This window comes from Acanthochromis polyacanthus, chromosome 17 (assembly GCF_021347895.1).
Source record: "Acanthochromis polyacanthus isolate Apoly-LR-REF ecotype Palm Island chromosome 17, KAUST_Apoly_ChrSc, whole genome shotgun sequence".
NCBI classification, from domain to species: Eukaryota; Metazoa; Chordata; class Actinopteri; family Pomacentridae; genus Acanthochromis; species Acanthochromis polyacanthus.
In genome coordinates this window covers 8,168,191-8,188,328 of record NC_067129.1, presented here as the reverse complement: position 1 = coordinate 8,188,328, position 20,138 = coordinate 8,168,191, and the positions used below count along the sequence as shown (strand labels likewise).

Here is a 20,138-nt window from a genome sequence, read left to right as displayed (position 1 = left end):
AGCAGTGTGGGGAAAACCATTTGCTGTGGAGTGACGCTTGAGGAGAAAGTCCCAGGCTGTTCTCTATTTATAATCGGCATATGTTGTGGATATTGTTAGAAAACGTTGAACTCAACATGTGCATGTCTGGTTTCTCTCCATCTCATCCATCACAATGTTACTGTGGTTTGGACTATGAAGAAATGTGTTCTTTCGTTCGTTTATATCTTTCTTTGCTCGGTTTCTGCCTTTACAGGTGGCATTCGGCCTGGTTATTACTGTTAACATCACATCCCTTGGGCACTGTAAATAGTTTTACAGTAGTAAAATAAATGGACTGGTCAGTGCAGTGGATGCCAGCAGTGAAGGACAATAAGGTGTTAGTGGGGGAGCTGAAGTACAATGACTTTATGAGATCAGATCTTAAAGTTAAGAAACACCCCAAAAAACAACAAATGTGAGAACAAAATGCCATAAAGGACCCAAGAATGGAGCATTAAAGTAGGTGCACAATGGTCAGGTTTGTTTATGAGGAAATAAGGTGGAAAAAGGAAGCTATACATCCTGCACATAGTCTCAGTTAGCATGCTGTTAGGCATGTATATGTGCTCGGTCAGGGAGTGGACGGAGCAATAATGCAGCTCTGAATACTGGACCCAGAGCGTAATATTAGACCCACTGTGAGTCATGAGAGAGTTGTTCGCCCCACACTCCTCCACCCCAGCTGCCTCTGTCCATCCATCCATCTCCCCCACCTAAAAATACACTCCTGCTCTCACTGAGGAAAATCCCAGTGCCTTGACCTAGCTTCAGACACACACACAAAAAAAACACACACAGTCTTAGTGGACTCTTTGGCCCACTGCATGGAAACTATTCCTCTGCAGTTTACTGGATGAAACGCACACTTTTTTGGATGACGCAGCCGCAGCTCAGGAAGTGACTACACTCATAACTCCAATGAAAAAGCAGTGAATTGGGTGAATTTATTGTATTAAGATCTTGCAGGATTCTCAGGCTTGTTCCTGCAGAGCTGATTACAGTGACAGACAGATAAGGTTGTTGCTGTGACATAAACACTCAGGATCAAAGTCTGCAGGTATGACTGTTACCTCAGAGTGAGATAAACGAGAGAGAGAGGGGGAAAAAAAACTTTGCATACTGCTGCATCACCAGTGGACACTCTTTGCATATCCTGTCTCACTCTGTGAAGGAAAGAGGGAGGGTGAGGTGACTCTAGAGGAAGCAGACCCATATTACAACTACTCCAAGGCTTGAGTAAGCTGCGCTGTTTCCCTGTGGATTTGTGCCAAAGGAGCAAGAAGAGAGAGAAACAAGTTGTCAATGAGAGCTGCTGCAGTTGTTTGGCTGAAACTCAATCTTCATATCAGGCGTTTCTAGCCTGTGTGAATGACAGCGAGCAGACAGGGAGTCGGTTCCTCTTTGCTGCTGGTTTTAATCGCCTGATCTCTTTACAGCTCTAACTTTTCGGTACATTTTTGCGTGCGTGATTCAATTTGTTGCCAATGAGCGCAAGTCGCAGCTTGTGTGCGGTTCATCATCCTCTTCATCATCACCAGAAGCAGCAGAGGAGGAAGAAGAAAACCTTATAAGGAGCTGGATTACTGTCGCGCCGAGGATTTATTGCCCTCCTTTGTTTGTTTGTTAGGTTTTATTCTACCAACAAGAAGCCATGACTTCGGTTTGGAAAAGACTGCAGCGAGTTGGTAAAAAGGCTTCAAAGTTTCAGTTTGTCGCGTCTTACCAGGAACTTGTTTTGGAGTGTACCAAGAAATGGTGAGTACTGCTTTTAAAGTTTGCCATGTAAATGTCATTTTTACAGTTTAGTGTGTAAATAACATCCAGAGGCTCTGTTTATTGTGTTATTAACAATAATAAGACTCCATTACGGCCACGTTCATTCTCATGTTGTGGCTTTTTCCGCTACACCGACGGAGATACGGGCGTCCCTCATGTGTGTACATGTGCTGGACTGTGGGCGCCGGTTCGATTCCCAGCCCCGCCTATTGATGAGAAGTGACCGTAAACCGTCATCTTATAGGTCATTTATATTTACATAGTAATGTTTTGTCTCTACAAAAAAAGTCTTTTATCGTCAGAATAAGCTGACAATGTGGGTTTCTTGCTCACATTTGGGACATTGTGTCTGCAAACTACAATACAAACAAAATACTCATCACTCTGAACTGTTAGAATCGTTTCTTACTTGATTTCTTATTTAGTTTTAAAATAGGTATAAGAAATCCAACGAGATGCCTGTAAGACATTGTGAGCAGCATTTACAGCTTTACATTTTCTTTTGAATAATCCGTCTTTACAGGCAGACTCACTTACCTTATAACATTTCAGAGAAGCAATCGAACTCTATTCTCACACTCAAGTTCTGTAGAGCTGGAGTATGGGCAAATAAATGGCTCTGACACAAAACTGAATCCAAAATACATCCAGAATATCAGCTGTAGGGGTCTGTGGTCAGTGTTTAAACTGTTACTAATCTATATTTTTGCTTTTATTGACATCTTTGGGTGCCTATTTGTTTTAAAGTGTTGTGTAAGTGCACCTGGGAATGTGAAAAATCTTTTTAATCTTGCAGAAAGTGCAGTTTTCTCCACTGCTGTGCTTCAGCAGAGCTTCCCCAGTACCTTTAAACTTTTACCCGTATGCCGGTGTGGCCCACGTTGCACCTTCTTATCTGTTCAGATTACATCAAATGAAGGAATAATTGTGTAAGCGGCTTGTCAGCGCCGCGATAAGAAACACAGATCAGTTTTCATCCAGCTGTGACTGATTGACCTTGTCAGTCAAGTTTTAAAGTTTGATCAGCAGCAGAGAGTTCTTGTGGAAGAGTGGTTTAGTAAGAGTGGGAACTCCCACATACAGTATGGTGAAATCAGAGGTCAGAAGTCTTTAAGAGTGTGTTGTTAAGACAGGAAGGCAATAGTCAGACACCACAGAGAGAGGCAGGAGAGTGGGCAGGGGGAAGTGAGGAAACACCAGAGATTAATGCAGCGTTTCAGTCAGGTGCACTTCAGACATGTGTTTTTGTTGTTCAAACTTTGTATTTGGTGTCATAAGGTTACTATGACTTCATCGCATCAAGCAACAGAAACAGGAAGCAAACTGTCTACACGGAGGGTTGAAAATGTCTCACAAGTCGTACGTCTGTGCACAAGTATTGTCTGTGTGCCTGTCTGTTTTGAGATTGTTCCAATTTAGTGCTATGATTTGAAACCATTGACTTTTATTGGAGACACGCCTACATACACAGACTTCTGAGATGGATTTTAGACTTTGCACAAGATGATTTACTTCTGCCACTCCACTGCCAGATTCCCCTCAGGAGTTGGTAGAGATGAAAAACAGAGCTGAAACAGAGTAAATGTTTGTGCTTAAAATTCACAGGTGGCCTGAAACACAACTGTAAATGAATGATGATGTTGCTTTGCATCTGGTGGTTATGTAAATAAGCAGCTGTTTCCTAAAAAGTTGCCATATGAACCTAGAAACTGATGATATGCAGTGATGAATTTACATCCAAGTGTCAAAACTACTGGTCAAACAATTTTTTTTTAAGATACAAAAACACAGAGGGGCCCAGAGAGAGGAAGGTCCACCCAACACCGGTTAGAAAATGATGAAGTAATGTTGACAGAGAAGTGGCACAGACATAATTAAAGACTTAGCAAGTGGACTATTTTTATGTGGCAGCATGGATGCTTCATGTGACAAAAATATGAGAGGTTAGTGACTAAGTGAGTAGTTCTGCAGAGGAAACAGCTGCCTGTAAATGTATGAATGTGGTTTTATGAGTGCACATATCACAAATACTTAGTTACCATTTAAACATAGATGACAGTCACGTTTATAACTCATCTAGTCGTCTGTAGGAGTAAAATCTACTGTCTGCTGAACCATGATGACCACAAATAACATCTTACCAGACCTTGCTGCACCAATATTGTTCGTTAAACCAGTGTCAACACGCTAATGCTGCCTTTTCTCATGGTGCTCATTTAGCATCTTTGTGTTGTAGATGATGTTTTGCTGTCAACAAACCCTTGCTGTCTTGTGTATTTTTTCATGTCCTCACTGATCTCTTCCCACCATCGCCCCACTCTGTGCCTGTCAGGCTATTTCTGATGCCTCTACCGACCCCCTAACACACATACCACATAAGCACGTGTGCACACAAAGGCCTCTTGGCTATATTGAAGAAACTTGAGACAGCATTTGGCATCTATAAACTATTGCTGTTATTCTAATGAACATGTGTATGTGCTGAAATGGGTATAAAGACAATATATTTGAAGTAAGAAGATGAATTGTTATGTACTGGTAGATAATGTGGGTCTATGTCTGCATGTATGCACACTACCAGTCCAGAGGAAAACTCAGTTTGGGCACTTTCTCATTCATTTAAATGAGAAAGTATGTCCAAACGGTTGTCTAGTAGTATATATGTCGTGCGTGTGTGTTTTAAGGGGGTTCCTTCTTCCAGTCAAGAAGCACACCTCGCATTTAGTTCAGGTCACGTGACCTTGCAACTTCCTGTTTCATTTCCTGTGCCACAGAGGACTGAGACAATACAATGGAAGCACACAAACACACTTTATCAGCACACATGTTTATATAAAGGCAGGCACACGCTTATTATGCGCACATTGTGTAGTCTAATTACAGATAAGCAGCTGGCTGCTCACATATGGTATCACATCCTTATAAATGCTTACAGATAGACAAATAAAACATAATACCACATGCTCAAAGCCGTCTGCATGAACGCACACACTCACACACATATCAAGGCCTCGTCTTTGACTTAGAGGCATTACTATTTACAGAGACAGTCATAAGACCGTGTAGTAGACCTTGTGTTATGTCCTTTGCATAATGTTCACCTTGTTAGAAGACAATATTCAAATAATACAGTCAAAGATGCAAGTTCAGACATTTCAAGAATTTCTAGAGTGCCTTTTTTGCAGTCTTGCCCTTCCTGCATATTAGCAGAGTGTGTAATAAACTTAAATGTCATGCGGCAGAATGATGCAAGGTGGAATTTCTGTTTTGATGTGTTTTCATGTTTCCACAGGCAACCAGACAAGCTGAGGGTGGTGTGGACCAGGAGGAACAGACGCATGTGTTCCAAGGTGAAACCACTGCAATGGCACAAACACACTAACACACACACATGCACGTGTGCAGTCTGATTAATGTGTTGTTTGTTGTCCAGCTCCACAGTTGGCAGCCCGGGATCAAGAACCCTTACAGGGGGATGGTGATGTGGCCCGTCCCAGAAAACATTGACATCTCTGTTACCCTCTTCAAGGTACAAAAAGCACCACAAATGCACTTTTAAAATTGATACATAGTGGTACTGAACAACTAGTTCATTTCAAATTGAAATCGCGGAACGCAGTGCAATTAGAAAATGGCAAAAAACTGTAGTTGAGGAAATACACTTTTCAGGGTGTCTGGCTCAGGGTTTACACTGTTGTGATGTTGTGATGTGTTGTGCTTCCTGTGTGACAGTCACACTTGTGATGGTGTCTCATGTGGTTATTATCCATCACGCTTTTTAAGCTCATATTGCAATATCTGCCATTTTCAGCCCTGTTGGTTATGGACAAAGTAAATAAACCTGAATGAACGAATGAAGAAGTTTGTCTGTCTGTCTGTCTGTCTGTCTGTCTGTCTGTCTGTCTGTCTGTGTGTCTGTCTGTCTGTCTGTCTGTCTGTCTGTCTGTCTGTCTGTCTGTCTGTCTGTTCATTTGAATGTATATACAGGTAAAACAAAGTGTATTTCTATTATCTCCCTTACAGGAGGCCAATGCCGATGAGTTTGAGGACAAAGACTGGACGTTTGTCATTGAGGGTGTAAGTATCTCTCTACTAGTTTAAATCTGGCATCCCATGTTTAAAAAATAAAAACAGTCTCATTTCAAAATAAAAGGATACAAAATATTGTATATATCATGATTGTTTTTGTTGGTCCTTTGCAGGAGAACAAGGGTCACCGTAAGGTTCTGGCATCGGCTGACATCAACCTGAAGCGCTTCGCCAGTCCCACGCCGACCCAGACCGACCTGACGCTGAAGCTGAAGCCGCTGTCTGTCAAAGTGGTGGAGGCCACGCTCAAGCTATCGCTGTCATGTGTCTTTGTTCGAGAGGGGAAAGCCACGTGAGTAGCTTAAGTTAGTTTTCACTCTGCTGGTACTAGCAGCACTTTATTTAAAGATATGACCTGTTTTTGCGATGTTTCTGTATTGAGTGATAAAACATAATGTGACACTGATATCATGAGGTTTGTCCTAGAATGTTTGAGTAGGGTTAGTGGGGTTAGTTAGAATAGATGAACCGCATTTAATATACTGACTGTATATTCCTTATTTGTGGGTCTGCAAGAGAGTCATGTATTAATATAATGGTACTATATACATTTGTCTTTGTCTCTCAGTGATGAAGACATGCAGAGTCTTGCCAGCCTGATGAGCGTCAAACCCACAGATATCGGCAACTTGGACGACTTCAACGAGAGCGATGAAGAGGAGGACAAGAAGTCAGTGACTGCTTCAGGTAGGCAAATTAATGTCAACGCTGTGATCTTCACTCTTAATTACTTCCGCTTATTTCACTTCTGACATTTTTTACTCCTCTACTTTCCTTTTCTGCCCACATTCCTTTCTCTTCTTCTACTCTTCTCTTTCCTGCCTGCTGCAGTAGTTCCCCACACTCTAACGCGCCCAAATCGTCCTGCTCCTCCTCCACCTGACAAGCGAATCTCCTCTGGCGCCACTCTTCCATCCTCAGGTAGCTCCTCTGTCACTCTTTCCTGCTGTTTGTTTCTTTTGCCAGAGAGAAGTAGGTGTGAACTGAACATGTGCATGTCTGTCTGTCTCTCTTCCACCCCTCTGTCTGTTGTTGGGTGGCTCAGTTTATCCTGCAGTATGTCACACAGTCGTGCCATTTGTTCTGGTGTCCTCCCACATGACCGGACACTTCTTTGCATGCCACAGATTTCCTATACAGATGTTAAACACCATTGAGCGTCATGTGAAGATAGAATGCTGCATTTGCTGTACCTCAGAAGTAGGAAATTGAAACTCGAACTGAATTTATTTGTTACTTATGATGTTCAAAGTGGGGAAAAAAAACCTTTGTTGTCTCCATGTTTGCTTTGTTGCACATAACACTTGGCAAGAGACATGTAGTTGACTTAAGTAAAGAAACAGAGGTGCAAACATATGTTGCCTGATGTTTCTGACATTAAACTCAATAAAAGTAGAGAAGTGACTGATGTTTTGGCAATGATAAATAATGTGGAAGAGGTAGAGAGACTTGACTCAAGTTTCTGAGTAAGAAATCTGACTTGAGTTGGCGTTTCTTTGATTTTCCTAGTCGGACATCAGACATTTGGAGCTCCCATTGTCCCTGAATGCAGCATAATGCCGCTAATCTACTGAAGTTTGTCTGGAGGCCGCAGCTGCACCATGGCACATAGAGGTTTTTGTGTCCACAGAGACATTATTGTAACAGCATCGAAAAAGGAGAAAATCGAATGTACCAGCAGCTCAAATGACCATAACTCTGAAACCAGACTGCCCGTCCCAGATGTTTCTTTTCTTAGGAACAAATTAAATCATAAGTTCACGACCTCTGATATCTGTCAGTGGGTTCAGCAGTAGTACAGTGCTAACATTTTACATTTTATAAAAGGAATAGAAAATACTAAAAACTGTCAAATAGTTAAAGTTTGCTGTAATTTAACTGAACAGTGGGCAGCAGAAGTAGAATTGTGCAGATCATTAAGCAGAAGCAGAAATACAAGAATGGAATACTTTGCTCCATGTTAAAGTCCTGAATTCTAAATATTGCTTAAGTGCACCAGTGTTAATTGCCAAACATCCTTGAAATTTTAAAAGTGGCTGTTAATTGTGCAATATTTTGTTAATCGATAATGAACCTGTGATAGTTCAGATGAAATTTCCCAAACACAGCAGACAGTAAAATAAGATTACAATAACATGAAAATAAGTACAGTATTTAATAGAAAAGCAGTAAGAAAAAAGTAGAATACATTAATAGAAATTAAAAGGAAAATAAGTAAGCTAAAATAAGGCTAGAACAGAAATGTATGAGGTAATATGGGCAAAGTAGTTTTAAAGCAATATAGCACATAATGTTGAAATATTGTAGGTGATAATGCAATATGGCTGGCTACCACTTAAGACAGCAGCCGACAGTCTTTAAGCAGAAAAAAAAATCCCAATCAGAATTTAGGCTTGAGGTCAGTGTAGCAAACAAATGCAAGAGAGAGCAGGCAGAAAGCATAAATCCAGAAAACAGGCTAAAGTTAAAACCAAACTAGACTCAGGATCACTCAAAGAAAACAGAATCTAAGGCTGGGAAATAAACTGTGCAAGAGGAATGAAGAGGAAAATACAAGGAACTGTAACTAGGAGCATGACTTGCTTGAAAGCAGTGATTACACAATGTTGAAAAATAGCTATCTGGCAACTGAATGATGCTCAGCTAGGGATGTGTTTACAGAGGAGACTATAATGATGATTGATTAAAAAAATGCCAGGAAAAGCAAACAAGGACTAGAATGAAAACAGTCTGGAGTAAGGATGGTGATGATCCGGGAAAGAATCATGGTGATAAAACTGCAAATGTTATGTGCACATTTACTGCTGAAATACATTTTAAGGCTGCAAGTCAAATCATCAACTGTCTGCTGCTTGAAATAAAAACTGGCTTAGCGTTGAGCAACACTCATTCTTAGACAAAACAGTGTGTTCTATTTGAAATTCAGTTGAAGTTCAATGGAGATTGAGCTCTTGAGTAGCAGTTTAAGACTCTGATCAGTCACAGATGTCTGCACACTGAGCAAAATGATGAGAAGTAGGCTAAAGCAGGTGATTCTAAATGAGGTTTCATTCCATCACAGTTCATCTCGTTTCCATACTTTGCTTGTGGTTTCACTCAGACAAGCAGGTCATGTGATTAACACGGATCATCATGACGTTACAGTTTTATGACATGTGATCCTGATCTAATTTTCACTTTAATTTCATTGCCATCCACGATTCATGACTTGTTCTTTCTGTCCTCTCACTGCACCATCCATCCTTCCATCTACTAATCCAGCCTGCGGTCGTGATGGAGGTCCTCCCAGTCCCGCCGTCACCTCAAGGCCTCCTCTCCCGACCGCCCCTCGCCCCTCGCCCCGTCGCTCCCGGCATCCCTTCTCCGTCACCCCCGTCCAATCAGAGACACAGCCTTCCCCCGGTCCCTCCCCTCAGCCCTCACCCAGGTCCAAGCATAAAAAATCTGCCATCCCTGTTGTTCCTGAGGCTTCTGCTGTGTCGGCCTCTCTAGCTGAACCTCAGAGCTCCCAGGTCAAAGCAGAAACTCCCCCGATCCAGACTGCCTCCTCTGCTGTGTCCTTTCTTCTTCCATCTCCTACATTCTCTGAATCTACTTTAGTTTCTGCCTCAGTGGAGTCTTCTTCAGTAAAACCCTTATCCAATTCTGATAAAAGTCCTGCAATTTCAAACACAGCCTCCCCCACGCTGCCCTCTCAGGCTCCCAGTGCAACAGCCATCCCATCTTTAACTCCCCAACCTCCCTCCCCTTCACTGTCATCACCTGCTCCTATTTCAACATCATCTTCCACAACTCCCCAAAAGTCCTCTCTCACTGTGTCCACCGCTCCGACCCAGAAGCCTTCCTCCGCTCCCTCCCAGCCTCCTCCTCCCAAATCCTCCTCCCTAAAGCCTACCCTGTCCTCTGCGTCTCCATCTGCTCCCCCTCCTCCCACCTGGACCGTCTCTCGGCCTCCCTCCCTGCCCAGAATCTTCCAGGCAGGCTCAGCAAAAGGTATCAAGAGGCTGGCAGGCAGACAGGCATGCTGCATGGTTTCCACTAACCGATTCCTGATGTGTGATGGGCCGGTTTGATCTCGTTCTCCACACGATTTAGCTTCATGCCCACAGTGCTTTACAAACACGGAGCGTACAGTGTGGAGTGTTGTGTGGCAGATCTATGCATGATCAGGTCGCCGTGATGCCAGAGTTTTAAGTTTAACATCTGAATGCTTTGCTGATGCTGCAGTATCTCAGGGAGAGACAACAGCAAAGGAAATCTTTGCTTTCAGTTTGTTTTTTTTAATCCACATTTCGTCCATCTTTTTTGCATTTAACATCAATCCAACTCCAAAGGCCGTTCCCTCTACTTGGATTATTTTTGTTTGATTCAGGTTTCGTTTCATTTAATCCAGTTTTTACAAGAAATAAACCAGTGCAGAAAGCTGTAGAAACAATGAGTCACTGTCCAAGAGGTGAATCTATTCCAAAAGTTAAATCTCAGACCAACTTGAGGTTCTTCTCTTTTTAGCGCAGTGTTATGCAATATGTTGTCACACATGCAATCTTTGTTGCATCAAAGCTAGATTACTCCTGACCTTATATGCTTTATCACACTACTATCTGTTGTAAGGACTAAAAAATGTGTGCTTTTCTTCTATGGGAAATAAACACTTATAAAATACTACTTCAAATACAGAAGTTACAACTTATAATAATAGAAACACAATTTTCAATACAAATATGTGCCAAACAGACACTTAAAGACAATCTTTGTCTTCACACAGAAATCCTTTACAGTACAGGAAATTGTGTGAGAGGATGAAAATGAACTACTCTTATGAAATAATAAACATTAACCCTTTGAAAGGCATATGTATTTTTTTAAATCACCAAAATAGCACCACTTATTAAAGTAGCAAACTGCAAAAGCATGTCATTCTGTCAGAAAACTTAACCAAATCTAAGCTTAAAATTGTGATATTTCATCAAAATCACTTTATTTTCAATATGTCCCTTTCTTAAAATCCTCAAAAAGAAAGTGAAAGCAGTTGCTGTAACCAGATTCTGTAAGAAACAAAAACTTCTGTGCTCCTTGGCAAAAACCGTAAAGGTATTAGTGACTCAGCTGTGATGATCAATGACTTGGCAAATATTCAGGGAATGGAAGTAGGCTGTGTTTATATTTATTTATTTTCTTATTTTTTTCCCTCTTTTGTATGATTTATGGCATTCTAACTGTGTCATAGTATACAGAAGTCAGTTCCAAGTTCTCTTTACTTCTAGTCGTGGTTGTGCTGTTTGCATAGTGGTGCATCACTTTATATTGCAATGAAAATGAGCCCAAAGCGTGTAAAAAAAAAAAAGTGACAGGAGCAAAAATTACCCAGAAGCTAAATCTAGTCTAATTGTAGCAACAGTTTTGGTTACGTTTTTAACACTACTGGACTGCAACAGATTTCCAAATAGAGCAGAACTAAAGAGAAGTAAGTTCCTTATCAGTGCTGAGAGAAAGCAGCAAAAATATATTTGTTCCAGACACACAGGTTATTTCTATGCATGCTATGATTTTAGCTGTGCTGCACCACATTCACCATTTTTCTCTCGCTGACTGTACCTTGGCTTCTCTTTATTCCTCCTCTGTTTCCTCCTCCTCTCTACCTTCCTCTCCTCTCCTCTCCTCAGCTCCTGCTTCATATCAGCAGCGCCCCCCAGAGGCTCAAACTGGGGATGATTCTGCTTCAGCTTCTGGTCTGTCTCTGCTTTGACTGTCTCATGCCGATCCGCTGAGCTTTCTCTAAAACCTTTAACACGTTCTCTTCTGTTCTCTGCTGTCTTTCACCCTCCGTCAGGTCGTTCTCACGTTTTCAGACCTCAGATTGTCAAGTCAATCGCCCGGCCTACCTCTCCCTCGCCTTTTTCCACTGATGCTCCTTCACTTGTGCCGACGCCGCCTCTTTCAAAATCTCACCCCTCTAGCTCAGAATCAGGTAACTAATGCCAAAAGTGTGGTTGCACGTCTTTCAGTTATCTTATTTCTGAATTTCCCTGCTTTTAATCTCTCCTCCTTCATCAGTATTTCTATAAATCTGCTTTGTCTATACTCTTCCACCCCCTCAGCATCTCATCTTCCCTGTCCTTCCTCCTCCTCACCCTCTTCAGGTGCTCAGGGTTCCTGGTTGACATCTGAATCTGCTCCGGGTGGTGGCGACATCACCCCCATCCCTCTGTTGACCAGTCCTGATCTGGATGCTCTCTGTGACCCAGTGGTTACAACCCGTCCCGCCTCCCTCCCTCACTCCTCACCCCCCCATCCCTCTTCTCTTTCCACCTCTACCTTTTTCTCCTGCCCTCTCGTTGTCGCCCATCCTTCTGCTCCTCTTGCTCAGATCAGCTCCAGTCAGTCAGGTACACCAGCCAGCTAAACAATGTTCAAAGGCATTTCTCTCTCTGTGTTGTACATGTAAAAGTCTCTTTTTCCCTTCTTTGTTGCAAATCTGACTCCCACAGGATAATTTCTTTTCTAAACTCGCTTTCACTCTTTATAGGCTTGACGTTCCCACTTACTCAGGAGGATAAAGAAAAAACTTCGGCAGCGAAAGAAACAACTCCAAGCCAAGACGAAGATTCTCGTCAAAAGAACCAGAAAGTGGCAAACAGCAAATTATCCAACCAGCCATTCAGACCTGAGATAAAGACGGCCATCACAGAAAACAAACCTGGACCAGGAAAGATCAGGTGAGGACTTGCAGTGATATCACATGAGAGTATACATTTAGGGTGTGTGAGTTGTCTCATTGGGAACACGTTTAGCCATGATCTGCTGTGTGACGAAATCATCTGTCGACAGACCCCAGAGCTTAAGAGGTGTCATGAGGACTGCTGCAGACCTAGCAGAGCTTGGGAGAAAGAGGAAAGCTGATAAACATGTTTAAATTGGATTATGGGCCAGCAAAGAAAGCGTTTTTAAAAAGTCATAGAGTTCAGATTCTTCTTGTGTGCTCCTGAAGTTGTCTTTCAGAGGAAATGGGCACATCTGTATAATGTGAGACGGGCTGTGAGCTTGATGATGCATGATTGTGCAAAAAGTTAGTTTGACATTTTTGGAAATATGTTTATGAAGAAGCTACTGCCATTGGCTGGTTGTTTAGCCCAACATAAAGGCTAAAAATGTCGTATTTCTTGTTTTTTCAATTCCTTAAAAAGTCAGGAAAGTCACTAAATATGGCCAAGAAACTGTATCACACACAACCAAATAAATACAACATATCCAGTTAATGAGTGTGCATTATAGAGGCCTGAACATGGATTTGGATCCCTTTTCAGAGTCAGACCCGGTGTCTCCCTCTCTTCATACCAAAACTAACCATCTGATGGTTGAAGCTTCATGTTTAGAGGACAGATCTAAGAGCAGCGTCTCTGTTTTTGTCTATCTTTGCGAAGAAAGCAAATAAGCATATTTCCTAAAAGTGTTTCTTTACTCAGCTGTATCAGCCTCAGTGCCGCTGATAACATGGTGGTTTGGACCTAAGTGTAAATTTGAGATTCAACCCCTTGACGCCCATTGTCGCAAATTTGCAACATACCACTTTCATTCAGACTGCAGATAAGATAGCGTATCCATTCCCCCAATGCTGCTTTGTGTATATTCACTACATACCTCGAACTCTTTTGCAAGCACTGGTTTCTTGTAGAACCGGTCAGAGTGGGACCTAATTATTATATATCTGTTGTTATTATTATGTATCCGTGTATCTATGTTCTATGTGTAATAGATAAATTAAAAATCTCCACTTATCAGCTGGAAAGCAAAAACACACAAAAAATGTTTTTTTTATTTGACAGTGAATAAATTCAGGCATCAAGGGCTTAAAAGACAGCAGGATCATTATTCATCCCGCAACTTTTTTTCTTTTATTTCAAACTAGACAGAGAGTGCAGCAATGTTTAGTATCATAATAAGAAGTATTTAGTGTCAATCATTGCCTTAGCGGCACTTGCTGTGGTCCAAATGACCCAAAACTAACCCCCTGCTGCTTCTGTGTGCCGACAAATGTGTTGCTGAGTGCAGTTAATTCGTGCTTGTGGATTCAGGACTGTGAGACTCTCTCAAGGCCTCACGGTTGCTTTGTGTTTCCTGTTTCTCGATGCTAATGTGCTAACGGTTGCAGAGTGTTTTGTGCCCTGCCTCTTGTTGCACTGACCTCCTAGTTAAACTATTATCAGCTCTGTAGTTTACTATGCAGCCGCCTGCACGCTCCGCCTTGTCAAATCCCGCCCGCTCATCATCTCAAGCCTGACCTCCAAATATTTCTCATCCCTAGTCTTGCCCAATCCCGCTCAGAGCTGATCATAGCCCCGCCCCCTCCTTGGCCCTTCTCCTGCAGTGACAACTCCACCCCCCAGCAGCCCTCTACCACTGTTGTTGCAGCGTTTATCACCCCAAAACAGCCAAATGTTCAGGGGCAAATTGATCTGAAAAAGCCAGCCGATGAGAGAAACCCCTTTAAGACCGAAAAGCCGCCTCTGGCAAAGCCTGAGCCCGACTTTGATGATGCCATCTTTGAGTCTCTTAACCAGAGACAAGAATCAGGGGGCTTGTTTCTAGAAGAGGGTGACTCTAAGCGTGATACTATCAAAAGGTGTCCTCCAGGGTGAGTATATGTATGAATGGATACAATCAAGCTTGAAAAAATAGCAATATCAAGGTTGTAGAATGTGAACTCATGATGCTGATGATGTTGAAACACACACACAGGTGCAGGATTAAAGAATATTGTTTATCTGTTCTGCAGTCTTGAGCAGAAAACCAATGAAAAGGCGTGCAAAGAAAAGCCAGAGCAGTTAGACGGAGCAGCGATGGCGAAGGAGAAACAGAGGGAGGCAGAAAATCAAAGGAAGCAAGAGGAGGAAAGTAGGAGGAAAGAGGAAGAGAAAAAAGCAATGCTCCTAAAGAAAGAGCAGGAGGAGACGAGAAAACATGAAGAAGAGAAGAAGAGACTATTAGAAGAGGAGAAGAAGAGGTTCTTACAAGAGGAGGAGGAGGTCAGGAAGGAGAAAGAAAGGAGGAAATATGAAGAGGAGAGACTCCTGAAGGAGAAGAAAGAAAAACAGGAGAAACTGAGGGAGGAAGAGGAGAAGAAGAAGAGGGAGGAGGAAGAGGTGAAGAAAAGAAGAGTCCTGGAAGAGGAGAAGGAAAAACTCAGAAGAGAGGAAGAGAAAAGAGTTGAGAGGGAGAAGTTCATGAGGAAGATGAAGGAGGAGGAGGAGAAAAGGATGGAGGAGAGGAGAGTGTTGGAGGAGCAACGAAAGAGGCGGGAGGAGGAGAAAAAGAAGCTCCAGGAGGAGGAAGAGAGGAGGAAGACGGAGGAAAACACCTGAAAGAGGAGGAAGAGAGAAACATGGAGAGAAAACGTCTACAGGAGGAGGAACGAAAGAAAAATGAGGCAGAGAAAGAGAAGATGAAGAGGGAGGAAGAGGAGGAGAGGATGAAAGAAGAAGAGAGAAAAAAGAGGGCAGATGAAGAGAGGAAGAGAAGAGAGGAGGAGGAGAAGAAAAGAGTCAAAGAAGCAGAGGAGACAAGAAAGAGGGAAGAAAAGGAGAGACAACTCAAAGAGGAGAAAGAGAGGATGGAAAGGAGGAAAAAAGAAGAGGAGGAAAAGCATAGGAGACGGGAGGAGGAGAAAAGACGTGAAGAAGAGCAAAGGAGGAAAGAAAGGCTCTTAATTGAGCAGAAAGAAAGGGAGGAGGAAGAGAGGAAGAAGAGAGTAGAAGAAGAAAAGAGGAAAAGACTACAAGAGGAGCTCAGAAGGAAGGAGGCAGAGGAGAAGAAGAAGAAGGCGGAAGAAGACAGAAGAAGGAGAGAAGAGGAAGACGAGAGGCAGAAAGAGAAAGAGGAGAGGAAGCTGAGAGAGGAAGAAGAGAGGGAAAAAATTGAACAAAAGAAGAAGAAGCTGTTGCAGGAGAAGGAGGAGTTGGAGAGAAAGAAGAAGGAGGAGGAGGACAGGAGGAAGAATTTAAATAGAGCAGCTCCGGTCTGCAGTCTGGAGGCCAACAGGTCAGATGAGGACAAGCACAAGATGAAAACAACTTCTTCAGTTTCTCCTCAAACTCGTCTTCCTGCTCCACACCTCCCTCCTCTGGCGAAAACCAGCGTTACATCCGAGCAGCTGCCCTCACAGATCCTCAGCCAATCACAGGACAGAGAGGCTCCATCGGGTCACAAACCAAACTCCAAAGAGCGGTGAGTTACAGCACCGAAGTTGTTCTTGTGTGGTTTTACACGGCTGTGTTTTGTTTTCCTAAGCAACAAATAAAATCAATCAACATGAGTCTTTCAAACATGGAAAATCAATTTAAATTCAGTCTCTGCTTATGTAGATGTCAACCAGTGATTTGTTGCTTCGTATTTCTGCTCTAAACTGCTCTGAAACTTGGTGGAATCATTCACAGTTTCTATTTTGATTGTGTTTTGTTCTGTTTTGGTGATTTGGTTTTTTGATTCTTTGCTCACCTAAGGCTTCACTGATTGTCTCTGTGGTAGGGGTGAGCAGATTGATTCCTGATGTACTGATACTGTTGGCTCCAAACAGGATGGTTTTAAATGGGCTTTTAGAGTTTTCTTTACTTGGCAGTATGCATTTCAGTCATTGTACAGTAAAGATAATGGGTCTGCGTTACTTTATTTTACAGAAATCTGTGCATTTTAACACAAATATCTATTATTCTTGGCTAAATTAAACCTTACTTAACAAAAGTGGTTTAAAAATTTTATCTATTTCTTCATATTTCCAGTTCTTATCTTGTTCACTGGTGATTTCATTTGGCTCTGATTAAAATCTCTTTGGGAGTTTCAAAAATTCGTCTATGCAGAAAAATCCTTGCCAAAGAAATCCATTTTGGGCTCTTTGCTTCACTGCGGTTGTTGTATGTGCATGTGGTTAATAGAGAACACTGCAAATAGAAGCCTAACTTGCCAACTATCCAGTGGTAATTTAAGTGTAATCAGAAGTCTTGATGCTGCCTTCACCTCACAAATCATCATGACAATCTTCTCTCCCCTACATGATTATAAACTGGCTGATCCTGTGTTGTTGCTCACTGCTGCTTTGGTTTTCATGTTGTTTCTTCGTGATTGTCCTCTTCTCCTTTTCTTATTATATACCTGTCTTCCTTTCTTCATTTTTTGCTTTTCCTCTTTCTCTCCCTTTAATCCAGTCTGGCACAACCCTCTGTCATAAAGGAAGGTTCACTGTCAAACATTGTTGTCCCAGAAAAGACAATCTCACCTTTAGGCTCCACTGTTCAGCCATCTTTAGAGGCCTTGGCGCCGGTGCCTCCTCCACAGAGGATGTCTGATGCCGAGATTCCTCTGTGGAAAGTGCTAGAGGAGAAAAATGGCAAAGATACGCCTAAAAAAATCTCTATCAAGGAGGGTTCAAAACCTTTGTGCAGAGGGTAAGAATGGACGAGGGGACGTCTGACTGTTTGCTTCTCTGCTTTTCCCTCCTGTCTTTGTTTTTCTTCTACCACCTCACTAATAGTCTGCTTTCTATATTATGTAGTTTGTGAGAAAAGTGAAATTTGTAATGGATCCATCTTTAATGTGGCTTTTTTGTCTCTTGTAGCTCACACAAAGAAGATGCTGCTGAGCTGGACACCCCGCTAAACAGGACGGCCAACAAACAACAGGAAAAGATTCAGAAAGTCACCACATCGTCCCACCCACCCCTCAACCCGGCTCACCACCGGTTAAAGTGGAGCCCAAAGAGCCGGAGGGACCCAGCGTGAAACCAACCACCTCACTCGAGGTTCCCCCCAAGACTCTTGTACTGGAGCCGCTGCTGCCCTCACAACCAGAACCAGAACTGCGGCCGGAACAAGATCTACAGCCTTCAGGAAAACCACAACAGGAGGCAGCAGATGAGGTGAAACCGGCCGTCGTCGTGGATGGCGGTCAGGAGAGTTTCGTCGACAAAAAGGAGCCAGTGTGCGAGGCAGAAAAGCAGCTGTGGGCAGCTGTGGAGGAGACCACAGCGGAGGCAGGAGGGACGGAAAGTAGCGGGAACAAGGAAGAGGAGGAAGAGGAGGAAGAGGAGGAAGAGGAGGGTGTAGTAGGGGGGTGAGTCAGTGATGTGTTCCTTGCAGCCTTTTTGCAGCATGTCGTGACTCCACACACAAATACAAACGTGCTCTTCTAACGTTCCTCTGTGGTGCCGCAGCTTAACCACTGCTTACCCTGTAGCTGCAGTTAACCTCATCTGAAGCGGCTGTCTTCATCTCAGCCTTCGTCTATGCTGTCACACTGAATGTTTAAATGGACTGATGAGAGTTAAATGTGTGTGTGTGTGTGTGTGTGTGTGTGTGTGTGTGTGTGTGTGTGTGTGTGTGTGTGTGTGTGTGTGTGTGTGTGTGTGTGTGTGTGTGTGTGTGTGTGTGTTTGTGTGTGGTAGTGTCCAGAAACACACAGATGTGTGTGTTGCAGAGCAGCAGGAGGAAACGCCTGCTGGCTTCATGTCAGCCGTAGTTGGGGTGTTGTACAGAGGGTGAGTCTCTCTGCCTGCCGGTGTGGTTGAAGTATTTGTTGAGGCCTGATGTAGAATGCAAAGACGTTTCTGTTAAATAAGCTTGTACTAGGTACACATAGCCAATAGATAACTGAGATAATTTAATAACTTGTCAAATGGGATTAAATATGCAGATGATTGATGTATAAAAGTACAATAAACAACAAAACTAGGCATTATTACATTCAAATATAACCTCAGAAAATAGCAACAGTAGTATTATAATAAAGAGAGAACAGTGATCTTCATTATTAGGTGAAAATATTATACAGTTTTAACTAATTTTATGTAATCTTTATTTAAACACTGTTACATGGCCAGTTGTTGTGGCTATATGTTTTTACAATTTTCGATGTTCTTGTTATATACTAACACATCTGATTAACCCTTTAGAGAGACATTTTATCACATTTTGATGAGTTATTTCTTTATCTCTGTTCTGTTGGATGCTGTTATAAACTTGCAGCACAGTACTGAAACACTCTGGTGTTTATTAACTGCACTCGCTGTGTATAAAAGTTCAACAAAATATCATCCGTCCCTCATTTGCCAGGATTCAGAATTCACCATCCTGACAGTGCCAGCACTTGACCTGGTATTTTGTCAGTTATTTAAAAAAAAGTCTGCATTTGTCTTGTTAGCTTTATCTGCCTCTGAGCTGATCTAAGCTGAGTGTTTTACCTGTTTTTAGTCACACCAGAGGTGCTCTAAATGCCAGTATGTTGTGCACGGGGTAAGAACAAAAGTTGTTGGGTGGATCTGAGTCTAATGCACAATCAGTGTTTCCTTTGGTTGCTTTCGCACGACATTTTGGACAAGCACCAGAACAAAGTCTGAGAAGAAACTGTTTAATCAAGCATGTTGACTGGCTCTGGGCCACATTGTTCAGCGTCTGCTCTGGTCGTAATGCAGGTCATTTTAGGGTGAGCTCTGTCTCACGGTTTCCCTCATATCTGCCCCTCAGCTACGAGACAGTCGCCTCCATCCTGCACACGACCGGATCAACAGATGCAGGTCATCCGCAGCCCCCCGCAGACCAACCATGTCTGCTTGCAAATAATGAAGACCAGCCATGTTTACATGAAGTAGACGCAGAAATCCTGTGTTTCTCAGAGGCAGATGACGATCCACTGATTCCTATTAGTGTGGACATTTTGCCACCCACGGCCTTTTCAGACACGACAGAATCTCAAGAAAAGGTTTCTGAAAAGAAACCGGAGACTTTACCGTCAGATCAGACACATGGACTGAGTCTGGTGGCGAGTCTGAGACTAGCCGCCAGCGAACAGGAGAAAGAGAGAGAAGTGGAGATAGAGCGAAGAGAGAAAGAAAGGATAGAAAGCATCAAGAGGGCAGAGAGGGAGGAGAGAGAGAGAAAGGAGAGAGAGGAGGCAGAGAGGAAAGAGAGGGAAAGGCTGGAGAAGGAACAGGAAGAGGCAAGAAAGAAGCTGGAAAAGGAGAGAAAAGAGATGGAGAGGAAAGAAAGAGAAGAGATGGAAAGGAAGGAGAGAGAAAGGCTGGAGAAAGAACAGGAAGAGGCAAGAAAGAGGTTGGAAAAAGAGAAAGAAGAGATGGAGAGGAAAGAGAGAGAAGAGGTGAAGAGGAAGAACAGAGAAAGGCTAGAGAAAGAACAAGAAGTGACAAGAATGAAGTTGGAAAAAGAGAGAAAGGAGATGGAGAGGAAAGAGATGGAAAGGAAGGAAAAAGA

General features: G+C 42.7%; 2 protein-coding genes across 6 annotated transcripts in view; one reads left to right on the top strand and one right to left on the bottom strand.

Annotated features, from left to right (window-relative positions):
* Window positions 1-20,138, bottom strand: part of LOC110959394 (phosphatidylinositol-binding clathrin assembly protein-like) — a 168,496-nt gene that overhangs the window by 50,886 nt on the left and 97,472 nt on the right. The window lies entirely within an intron of this gene.
* ehbp1l1b (EH domain binding protein 1-like 1b) overlaps window positions 1,172-20,138 on the top strand; it is a 31,382-nt gene continuing 12,415 nt past the window's right edge. For 2 of the 5 annotated variants that reach the window (XM_051937306.1, XM_051937304.1), the window contains exons 1-11: window positions 1,172-1,776; window positions 5,090-5,147; window positions 5,231-5,326; window positions 5,821-5,874; window positions 6,000-6,178; window positions 6,455-6,573; window positions 6,718-6,807; window positions 11,550-11,615; window positions 11,717-11,854; window positions 12,027-12,272; window positions 12,413-12,602. In XM_051937306.1, coding sequence (XP_051793266.1) covers window positions 1,673-1,776; window positions 5,090-5,147; window positions 5,231-5,326; window positions 5,821-5,874; window positions 6,000-6,178; window positions 6,455-6,573; window positions 6,718-6,807; window positions 11,550-11,615; window positions 11,717-11,854; window positions 12,027-12,272; window positions 12,413-12,602 — 1,340 coding nt within the window. In that variant the 5' untranslated portion in view covers window positions 1,172-1,672. The remainder of the gene's footprint in view (window positions 1,777-5,089; window positions 5,148-5,230; window positions 5,327-5,820; window positions 5,875-5,999; window positions 6,179-6,454; window positions 6,574-6,717; window positions 6,808-11,549; window positions 11,616-11,716; window positions 11,855-12,026; window positions 12,273-12,412; window positions 12,603-20,138) is intronic. The other 3 variants (XM_051937305.1, XM_051937307.1, XM_051937308.1) reach the window with 3 other exon arrangements.